This window comes from Mauremys reevesii, unplaced genomic scaffold (assembly GCF_016161935.1).
Source record: "Mauremys reevesii isolate NIE-2019 unplaced genomic scaffold, ASM1616193v1 Contig8, whole genome shotgun sequence".
Classification (NCBI taxonomy): domain Eukaryota; kingdom Metazoa; phylum Chordata; order Testudines; family Geoemydidae; genus Mauremys; species Mauremys reevesii.
This window is the reverse complement of record NW_024100895.1, coordinates 232,402-243,219: the sequence shown is the minus strand read 5'-3', so window position 1 is coordinate 243,219 and position 10,818 is coordinate 232,402. Positions and strand designations below refer to the sequence as shown.

At 59.0% G+C, this 10,818-nt stretch overlaps 1 protein-coding gene across 2 annotated transcripts; it reads right to left on the bottom strand.

Moving 5' to 3' along the window:
* Positions 1–6,510: 6,510 nt before the first annotated feature.
* Positions 6,511–10,336, bottom strand: LOC120394849 (HLA class II histocompatibility antigen, DR alpha chain-like). 2 transcript variants are annotated; one of them, XM_039519015.1, is made up of 5 exons: positions 10,205–10,336; positions 8,947–9,204; positions 8,157–8,438; positions 7,711–7,861; positions 6,511–7,361 (listed from the first exon to the last, which is right to left on the bottom strand). In XM_039519015.1, exons 1-5 carry the CDS (start codon positions 10,284–10,286, stop codon positions 7,358–7,360), a joined length of 777 nt encoding a protein of 258 aa, XP_039374949.1. In that variant the 5' UTR covers positions 10,287–10,336; the 3' UTR covers positions 6,511–7,357. The 2 variants fall into 2 exon arrangements, with proteins under 2 accessions (XP_039374949.1, XP_039374950.1); XM_039519016.1 differs by lacking the exon at positions 6,511–7,361 and having other exon boundaries at positions 7,707–7,861.
* Positions 10,337–10,818: the final 482 nt, after the last annotated feature.

The following is a 10,818-nucleotide window of genomic DNA, read 5'->3' as shown; positions in this document are numbered from 1 at the left end:
TACTAACACCTCCTTATCTTTGCTGGAAATACCTCACCTGATGCATCCTAAAACCGCATTAGCTTTTTTAACGGCCATATCACATTGGCGGCTCATAGTCATCCTGTGATCACCCAATACTCCGAGGTCCTTCTCCTCCTCTGTTACTTCCAACTGATGCGTCCCCAATTTATAACTAAAATTCTTGTTATTCATCCCTAAATGCATGACCTTGCACTTTTCACTATTAAATTTCATCCTATTACTATTACTCCAGTTTACACGGTCATCCAGATCTTCCTGTATGATATCCCGGTCCTTCTCTGTGTTAGCAATACATTCCAGCTTTGTGTCATCCGCAAACTTTATTAGCACATTCCCGCTTTTTGTGCCAAGGTCAGTAATAAAAAGGTTAAATAAGATTGGTCCCAAAACTGATCCCTGAGGAACTCCACTAGTAACCTCCCTCCAGCCTGACAGTTCACCTTTCAGTATGGCCTGTTGTAGTCTCCCCTTTAACCAGTTCCTTATCCACCTTTCAATTTTCATATTTATCCCCATCTTTTCCAATTTAACTAGCAATTCCCCATGTGGAACCGTGTCAAATGCCTTACTGAAATCAAGGTAAATTAGATCCACAGCGTTTCCTTTGTCTAAAAAAATCTGTTACCTTCTCAAAGAAGGAGATCAGGTTGGTTTGGCACGATCTACCTTTTGTGAAACCATGTTGTATTTTGTCCCAATTACCATTGACCTCAATGTCCTTAACTACTTTCTCCTTCAAAAATTTTTCCAAGACCTTACATACTACAGATGTCAAACTAACAGGCCTATAGTTACTCGGATCACTTTTTTTCCCTTTCTTAAAAATAGGAACTATGTTAGCAATTCTCCAGTCGTACGGTACAACCCCTGAGTTTACTGATTCATTAAAAATTCTTGCTAATGGGCTTGTAATTTCATGTGCCAGTTCCTTTAATATTCTTGGATGAAGATTCTCTGGGCCCTCCGATTTTGTCCCATTAAGCTGTTCGAGTTTGGCTTCTACCTCGGATGTGGTAATATCTACCTCCATATCCTCATTCCCATTTGTCATCCTTCCATTATCCCTAAGCTCCTCATTAGCCTTATTAAAGACCGAGGCAAAGTATTTATTTAGATATTGGGCCATGCCTAGATTATCTTTAACCTCCACTCTCAGAAGTGTCCCACCTAAGGTAGCATTGTTACAACCCCGCTAACGTTTCAGCCTCCTTTCTGCAGGGCCAACGCCAGCGCTGGACACAGCAGCCAGTGACACTCTCACCAGGGCTGTGTACAGAGGTGACACCATCTGTGACAAACTGGGACTGCTTTTAATGTGGTCTGTGAATGCTGAGTGGAGGGGGTTGGCCTGGGAGGACGATCTGCATTGGGGGATGAGAGACTGGCTGGAGGGAGGAGACCTGAGCAGGTAACGTGAGACCCCAGGAAGGGGGGAGAGGCCAGGTGACACCTCTGCCCGGGAAGCTGAACAAAGGCTGAGTGAGAGGCTGGGGGGAGTTTTCAGTTTGGAGCTGGCTGGGAAATGGAGAGGGGCCTGACGGGGCTTGGGCTTCCCAACAGGGCTGTGGCCTCCCTGGGGCCCCAGATGGACCTAACTAAAGGGGGTCCTGTTGTCTGTACTGGCAAGCTCTGTTTTAGACTGTGTTCCTGTCATCTAAATAAACCTCTGTGTTACTGGCTGGCTGAGAGTCACGTCTGACTGCGCAGTGGGGGGGCAGGACCCTGTGGCCCCCCCAGGACCCCGCCTGGGCGGACTTGCTGGGGGAAGCGCACGGAGGGGCAGAGGATGCTGAATGCTCCCAGGAGAGACCTAGGAGGTGAAGCTGTGTGAGCTTCTTGCCCTGCAGACAGGCTGCTCCGAGGGAGAGGAGGCTCCCCAGAGTCCTGCCTGGCTCGGTGGGGAGCAGTTCCAGAGCAGCGCCCGGGGACCCCGTGACAACTGGTGGCAGCGGCGGGATCCACTGCACCCTGTGAATGGCGCTTCCTGCAGTAAGTGACTGGGGAGCAGCAAAACGAAGGGGGATTGATGGGGACCAGGTGGGCCGAAGATTCAGAGAGAGACAGTTTTGGGAGGCGATTAACCCCTGGGCATGTGTGACCAGAGAGAAGGACTTTGCAGTAACAGGGTCCCCGGGGGGATTGCAGGAGCAGTCCCAGGGGCGGAGGAGTCTGCAGCTCGACCCTGGCAGAGAGGGGGTGACCTGAAGCAGGGCTGGTGCACGAGGGGTCTCCCTGGAACCGGTGGGAAGCTGAGAGCACAGGCCGGCGAGGGGCCGGCAGGAGGATGTTTGCTAAGCACCTTAAGAGCGACCTGGTGGAGCTGTGCAAGCAGAGGGGGCTGCGCATTGGGAGGTCCACCAAAGACCAGCTATTGCCCAGCTGGAGGAGACGGATCGCTTGGGTGAATCGGGCCCTGTCCCAGAGGGAAGCCGCCCAGCGGACACAGCGTGGGCCCCGGGGCCTGACATGGCTGGGAGGGGCCAGACTGCTGCCGAGGACACCCTGAGACCCTGCCCACCTATACCTAGGGGAGGGGGTGGGGGAAGCCCAGCGACTACCGAGGGCTCAGTGGCCAGCAGGGGATCGTCCCGGCGGAGCTCCCTGTCCCTGGAGCGGATGCGGATGGAACATGACAGGGAGCTGAGACGGGGAGAGCTCGAGTTAAGGAGGCAAGAACTGAAGCAGGAACGGGAGAGACAGCGTCAGCATGAGCTGCACAAGGAGAACCAGTGTAAACATGAGCTGGAACTGGCCCGGCTGAGGAGCAGCGGGGCCCCGGCTGCGGTGAGTGAGGGGGGACCCAGGACTGCGCAGAGCTTTGATAAGGGCTTCCTGGCCCAGCGTAAGGAGGGGGAGGACATAGACACCTTCCTGACGGCCTGCGAGCTGCACAGGGTTGACCCTGCAGTCAGGCTCATTTCTCACCCTCTTACTGGACTCCACAGCCGTGGAGGTTGTGATGGAGCAGGGAGCAGCGGATTTGACCCGGGAATGTTTTTTTTTTTTACTAAGCTAAAATTTATTAGAAAAGAGAGCGAGTGTTGGTTAAAAGATCCATATACAGACAGACTTGAATTCAATTCTTGAGGTTCAGATACATGGCAGAGATCAGCTTGTAGTTGCCAAAAGTCCTTTTAGAAATAGTCCATAGGTTATAGTCCAATTTCCATATTCAGGGTGGCTCCAGTCAATGACTGGGGCTCTCAAGCCTTATGGCTTAAGGTTTCCCCCTCTTGAAACCCAAAGCAGAATTTTGTAGGGGAGTTACACTGGGGAGGGGAGCAGGGAGCAGGGGGGTTACACTGGGGATGAGAAGGAAGCTCCCTGAGCTGTAACCTGAGCCAGGAGGGGGGTGGAGAGAAATCACATCTTCTGCCCGGGAGACTGAACAAAGGAGAGGAGAAGCAGAGGGGAGGGGGGAGAAAGCAGCTGGAGGGATTTTGAGAGTCAGTTGGGGCTGGGGGGGTGCAACGCAGGGAACCCCAAGCTGGGGTCTAAGCTCCCTGAACCCCCAGAAGGACTTGATTGAGGGGTCCTGGTTGTGCCTACAAGCCCTGCTTGGGACTGTGTCCTGTCGTCTAATAAACCTTCTGTTTTACTGGCTGGCTGAGAGTCACGGTGAATCTCAGGAAGTGATGGGTGCAAGTCCCTGATTCCCCCACACTCCGTGACAGAGGTGTACAGCCGAATGAAAGGGGCGGAGGCGGGGGACTACAACCTGTTCAAAGAGGCCCTGCTCCGCGAGTTTGGGCTGACCCCGGAGATGTACCGGAAGAGGTTCCGGAGTCAACATAAGACCCGGGAGGTCACATACCTACAACTGGTCAACCGGGTGCAGGGGTACGCCTGCAAGTGGACGGCTGGGGCCCAAACTAGAGAGGACCTGCTTGACCTATTCATACTGGAGCACCTGTATGAGCAGTGCCCGTCGGACCTGAGGCGGTGGTTGATGGACCAGAAGCCGGAGAACCCGCAGCATGCAGGCCAGCTGGCCGACGAGTTTGTGAACAGTTGGGCAGGGGCTAACAGGGAGGAATCCCAAAGGAACAGACCCATCAGGAGGTGGAAATAAAGTGACTCTGGGACCTCCCGAAGGGGAAGCAGGGAGAACCCTGCTCGAGGGGACCCACGGGACATGGGCTGCTATCACTGTGGCCAGAAGCCACATACGGGCCCAATGCCCCAAGTTCAGGGACAGACTGAGCAGACCAAACCCACACAGGGTCATCTTGGTAGAGACCCAGTCGGAAGACGGCCCAGGCAAGAGGGGCTGACAGCTTCCCAACTGCTCAGGAGGGAGGAGGGCCTCAGGCCAGCTTCTCTGCGGGGGCTGGATGCTCCGGATACCAGGTTCTCCATTTACAGGGTGGGCACAGGGCTGTCCCTGCAGAGCGAGTGCCTTGTTCCCCTGGAGGTGGATGGGAGGAAGTGTCAGGGACTCTAACCCCGACAGCGAAGTTCATTGTCTGACCGCAGAGAGACAGGCAACACCAGCAAGGTCTGATCAAAAGCTCTTTATTGACAAACGCACGCATCAATAGAGAGCAGCTCGTTTCCAGAGAGAACCAACCAGCCCTTTACATCTTAGTATCAGCCTATATAGACAGTTTTATTATGTCATAAATCATTCACTTGAGCAACCCACCCCCTTTGTCTAACAACTAGAAACTAGACACCTTTAATATACAAGTGTTGGTGTCACTAGGCATAACCCTAGGTAACTCAGGAGGGTGGAAAGCCATAAGTGTCAATAAAGCCTTCTGTACTAGGCCTGAATGAACTAAAGTCACTCCATGTCTGACCAAAGCGCTTCCATGTTTATGTTTGAACTTTAATCAACCTAGCAGGCCAGTAACCGAGAATGGAATGTACAACAGCTAGCTCAACCGTGGTACTGCCAGGAGATAATGATGAGGCCTGCTTACACCTGGCTGGGGCAGAATAACGGATCCAGGAAAGTAAAACAAGGGAACTGTTCACAGTAGAGTTACTAACGAGCTAAAGTGGTTTTTGCCAAGTATGACTTAACTGCTTAATGTAATTGCTATTGCAAAGTGTATTTGCTGCATGGGAATGAAAGGTGGGGGGAGAGGAGGAGTGTGGGGATGATGGGAATGCTTAGCTGAAGTTATGTATAAAGAGAGAAAAACCGCTTGTATCTGTGTGCAGGATTTGAGATGCTTTTTCTCCCTGGCACCTTTTTGGGCTCAAATAAACCTGGTTTGCTTCTCTACCTTGGTGTGTTTATTGGAGCAAAGCACACCGGGCAACGAACCGCTGTTGCTGTCCTCGGGCCTCTGTGCCGGCAACACAAGCATGCCTAGTCCCCTATGTCTACAGCATTAGATTGTTAATAATATCTTAACAAGCACCAAAAGTTAGGAATGTAGGGGAGTTAAAAGCAAACCGAAAACAAACCCAGGGAGTGAAAGTAAGGACGCTGGGAGGCTGGGGTTTCTTATCAGTTCTTCAAACGAACGATTCCTAACCCAGCACAGCTGGTACTATGCCAGGAATCCAGCCCCTCACTTATCTCACTTTTTCCCAGCGCTTTGTGAGACATGCTGTTTCTCAGTATTTTCCACTCCAGGATTACCCAGAAGCCCTTGTTAGCCTGACTTCAGTCTGGTTGGCATAACTGGTTTTGTGCTACATCTTTATTCAGGCCTAACAGAAGGTCAATGGATACTGGGAAACGGGCACTGAGGTAACGCTGGCCCGGCCCGAGGTGGTGGCTCCAGATCAGGTGATGCCCAACACCTAACCGACCCTGATGGAGTGCTGCCTCTTGGTATTGGCCGACCCAAGCACCTGCTTCTTTAGCTGGTGCCTGGAGCTGGCCCTGGTTCCAACAGCCCAGGGTCACACCTGCCCCTAACCCACAGCATGGCCCTGGGAGCACACGTTCAGTTGGGTTCTGCCTTGATCGGGGGGGGGGGGAGGGGATCTGCCCTTCGTGTCACAGTGACCCCCGCCTGGGGGACGTCACCGCAGCCCCCAGACAGGCCAGTGTCTCTCTGCAGCCGCTCGCCCTGTGGGGCTCAGTCCTGGGGGAGCCTGGCCCATGAGCCCTGCCCTGCTCCTGGGCTCCCGGCCATGGGACGATCTGAGTGCTCCATGGACCATCCCTCAGCCCCAGAGCTCCCACCTCCACCCCAGAAGGAGACATTTCACACAAGGGGAAACTGAGGCACATGAAGGTGATTTACCCGGGAGCATTCACCGAGTCAGTATCAGCAATGAGAATAGAACCCAGGAGTCCTGGCTCCCAACCCCCTGCTCTAACCCACCAGCCCCCACTCCCCTCGCAGAGCCAGGGAGAGAACCCAGGAGTTCTGACTCCTTCCTTACCCCTCATACCAAACTCCCTTAACTCCTGGTGTAATCCAGAGCCCCTGGACAGACGGGGGCTGGGCTGGGATAACACAGGCTGCCGCGGGCACGGCCCAGACTGACCAGGTTTTAAATTATGATCAAAAACTCAGAAATGTCCCAAACCCCCTTTATTGCTGTTAGCAAAGCTGCAGAGCGATGGCGGGGGGGGGCGCAGGGCTGTGACACACCCGGGGCGCAGGGCGGGGGCTGCACAGGGACTGGGCCCGTCCCACACAGACCCCGCGCTGGGCGCTGGGCTCAGCAGGGCTGGACCCCGGGGAGCCGCACACGGGGGCGATGGGGCCGTTAGCCGGGCGCTGGGGCTGCCCCACCCCCAGCCATGGGCCCGATCCTGCCCCACAGGGACCCATTGACCGGGAATGGCCGAGTCTGGCCCAAAGCCTTCTGGGTAATGGCTGCGGGGGCGTTACCTGGGGTGACTGACAGCAGCCTCTGGCCAATAGGGGCCGGGCTCGGGGCCCAATCCAGTGCCCACTGGAGTCAAGAGAAACCTTCCCCACGACGGCAGTGGGGTTTGGATCAGCCCCTGACGAGGGGCGACCCCCATTCCCAGCCCCATGGGCAGCAGCCCTCTCCCCTGCTGCCCCTGACGAGGGGCGACCCCCATTCCCAGCCCCATGGGCAGCAGCCCTCTCCCCTGCTGCCCCTGACGAGGGGCGACCCCCATTCCCAGCCCCATGGGCAGCAGCCCTCTCCCGGGATAGGTGCCCCCCCCAGCCCAGCAGGGGGGGTGCGGGGCAGCCTGAGGGGCTGGCTCCCTGGTGAGTCTCTAACAGGCTGGGTGTCATGGTTACGGGGCCGTGGGGCTCCTGCCTGGGTACAGCAGCTGGCACCGACGGGCATGGAGCCGGGACACTGGGGGCAGAGCTGGGGGGGGCTGCGAGTGGGTCCCACAAAGGCACCTGGGAGATTCGGGGGCCCGGGCTCCTCCCCACGTTTATCTGAAAGGCAAAGAGGGTCAGTTACCAGGAGCCCTGGGCCCCAATGCAAGGCTGGCAGGGATCAGGGCCGTTCCCCAGCATCGCCAGGGACTCTGCCATTGACACTGGGAGTGCTGTGTGGGGGCTCACAGCAAGTGGGGGTCTCCCCGGGGAGGTGATGGGGGGCCCAGGGGCTGTGGCTGGCTGTGGGGGGCACAGTGGGTGGGTGGGGGGTCTCCCCAGTGGGTGCTGGGTGGGGGAGGGGCTGTAGCTGGCTGGGGTGGTACAGTGGGTGGTGTCTCCCCAGTGGGTGCTGGGTGCCGGGTGGGCCCAGGGGCAGCGGGTGCCTCCCCGGGCAGCGGCTACTCACAGGGGGCCCCGCGGGTTGCGGGCGGCGTTCATCTTCATCCCCTTGATGATGAGGATGGTGCCCGCGATGATGCCGATGATGCCCACAGCCAGGCCCAGGGCGCACACCAGGGTCTCTGTGGTCTCGGGGACGGGGGTGGGCACCTGGGCTTCTGGAGAGAGGGGGAGAGGGACAGGGTATGGGGTGAGGGGGCCTGTTCCCACCCCTCCCTCCCAGAGCTGGGAGTGGGATAGAACCCAGATGTTCTGGCTCCCAGCCCCCCTGCTCTACCCACCAGCCCCCACTCCCCTCCCGGAGCTGGGATAGAACCCAGGCGTCCTGGCTCCCAGCCCCGCCCCTGGCTCTAACCCACCAGCCCCCACTCCCCTCCCAGAGCTGGGAGAGAACCCAGGAGTCCTGGCTCCCAGCCCTGTGCCCAGCAGGGTCCCCGGGCGCCCCGGCCTCACCCCAGTGCTTCGTGAAGGTCTCAGCCAGCCCCCAGTGCTCCACCCGGCAGTCGTAGAAGTCGCCCTGGCTGGGGAGGAAGGGCAGGTAGGAGAACTTGCGGAAGGAGTTGTCCTGGCGGGGGTAGAAGTCGGTCTCGGAGACGCCCCCCGTCACCTCCTGCCCGTTCTTCAGCCACGTAACACTGAGCGCGGGCGGGAAGAACTTGTCCACGAAGCAGATCAGGATGTTGGGCTCCTCCAGCTCCACAGGGCCTTTGGGGAACACGGTCACCTCAGGGGGCACTGGGGAGACAGGGATCAGTGGGTCCCATTGCCTGCCCCTGAGCCAGCCAGTCCCTGCCCTGGGGCCAGGTGGGAGCCAGCGCCCCCTAGAGGGGACAGGCCCCTGCCCCATTCCTGCCCCCCTGAGCCAGCCAGTCCCTGGTGCTCACACTCCAGCTCAGGGGTCTCTCCCCAGGACTGTGGGGGCATCACCGGGGCCGTCCCAGCTCCCTGCCCTGACGGCTCATGGGGCACCAGGGGCGGGGGAGAGAATCCCTCAGGGGCAGGGCCTGGCGCTGGGCAGGGGCCATGAACAGCCCTCGGCAAAGGAGCTGCCCTGGGCCCCCAGCCTGGAGGGTGAGACCTGCCCGGGCCCCCTGCCCTGCAGAGCCCTGGCCCGGCTGACTGGCTCCCCGGAGCCCTGCAGGGGCTGGGAGCGGGGTGGGGCGGAGCTGAGTGGGGGCTCGCACTGGACATGCATGAGGAGGGAAGGGTCCCAGGAGGGTGCCTGGCAGGGAAAATGTCCCACCATTCTGGGCCCGTGTGCGGTTGGACATCTTGATCAGGGTCTCCAGGTACTGCTTCTCCCTGGCGATGTTGCCCAGGGCGCGCTGCGCCTCGAAGCCGATGAACTTGCTGAAGTCGGGCAGGCGCCAGACCGTCTCCTTCCTCTCCAGGTCCACATGGAAGATCTCATCCTGGTCGAACTCCTGCATCAACTGCCCGGACTCCTGCTGGGATCGGTCCGTGCGCTGGTAGAACTGCGCAAAGGACTGCACGTGATCCACTGCAGGGAAACAGGCGTCCCCATCAGCAGCCACACCAGCCCCTCCCCCAGGATACAGGTCTCTGATCTCTTCCCCTGGGGCCACAGCTCCCAGCCGTGACATTGGCACTGGGGCATCCCGGTGTGAGGGGAAAGCGGGTGCAGGGAGCCCAGGGGCCCCTGGTATCGTGCTGGTGCATTGGGGTCAGCGCTGCCTGGGAGGGGACAGCGCCCCCTACTGTGCCCCCCCTCTGCTCACTTCAATCCCATCCAAGCAATGGCCGGGCCTATCCCCACTTAGCTTGTGAAGGGGACATGGCCCCAGTCCAGAGTGGGGGGGCGGGGGAGGCTTGGATGTCATTACTGCAGGACATTTCATTCTCCCGTCTGTGCGTGGGGCTGGTTCCATGTCCCGGGGTCACCAGGACCTGGTTCTCGGGGCGATTTCAGTCCCTGACCCCCGACACTCACCCCCCAGGGCCGGTCACTGGGAGACCCAGGAACTCCCCAGCCAGAGACATTAAAGCTGCGCTTGGGGGTAAGACACACTCCACAGGGGTCTGGCTCAGGGCTGAACCCTGAGGGGAGGGGGGACAATGGGGCCAGGCCGGGGAGAGGGGCCAGGGGCTCCCTGCTCTGCACAGACGCACTCACTGCTCAGCAGGGTCTGGCCCTGGCACGGCTCTTTGGGGAACGTTCCCCCATCCCCCTGTGCCTGGCACCCTCCTGGGGGGATCAGCCCCCGAGTCCCTGTGGGGGAGGGGGCTGCACCCCTAGGGCAGGGCTGTGTTGTATCCAAACCACAGCGACTTCCCCGCGATCCCTCTGCTGCCCCCATGCCAGCTTCCCCTGCCCCCTCCTGCCCTGGGGTGAGACCCTCCTTCCTGCAACCCCCACCCAGATCAACCCCCTTGTACTCCTCCCTGCCCCATCAGCCCCCATTGTCCCCTCCCTGGGAGGGAAGCAGGGTGCTCTGGGGGTGAAGCCCCCCCAGGCATCACAGCCCCTGCCCCGCCCGTACCTGTCACTGCCCCGGTGCCCGGCAGGGCCAGCAGGGTGAGCAGGGCCAGCTGGGCCATGGGGACGCCCCGTCCTGCGCCCATCTCCTCTCCCCGGGCACTGGGCTGGGCGCGGGGCCGGCAGCACTAGGGAGTTGGGGGGGCACATGTCACACCCGGGGGGGGCAGGGCTGGGGGCAGCACCGAGTATTGGCCGGGGAGCCAATGGCAGAAATCCCTGCGCCGACCAGACTGTTACTGGGCAGAGCAGCAGCGCTGAGCCTTGCTGAGAGGAGATGGAGAAATTCAGGGTTCCCGGCTCTCAGGATTGTGTCCCGAGTCTCAGGATAATTCTTGTGTTTTCCTAAAGCCCCAGCTCCAGGAGTCACGTGGGTCTGGCAGCAATCCAGTGTGGAAGCTGTGCCTCCAGGAGGGGTTTGTCCTGGTTGTGGCGCCGCCCCCAGACCCCCTGTTCTGCAGCACGGCTGTGTGCACACGGGGGACTTCACCGGCCCAGCTCTGCCCTGGGGGGGTCACACCCCAACCCAAGCCCAGCTCTGCCGGGATAAGTGTTAAGTGCAGACCAGGCCATAAATGGGGATTGGGGCACCATCCATGGGAGACTGGGACACAGGCC

What these genes read in the sequence shown, in the direction of transcription:
- LOC120394849 (XM_039519015.1), bottom strand. Translation starts at nt 10,286, where the DNA reads ATGGGCGCAGGACGGGGCGTCCCCATGGCCCAGCTGGCCCTGCTCACC. An exon ending in GGGCACCGGGGCAGTGACAG is followed by an intron (nt 9,205 to 10,204) that starts GTACGGGCGGGG and finishes GTTTCCCTGCAG; the next exon opens with TGGATCACGTGCAGTCCTTT. An exon ending in CCGCACACGGGCCCAGAATG is followed by an intron (nt 8,439 to 8,946) that starts GTGGGACATTTT and finishes CTGTCTCCCCAG; the next exon opens with TGCCCCCTGAGGTGACCGTG.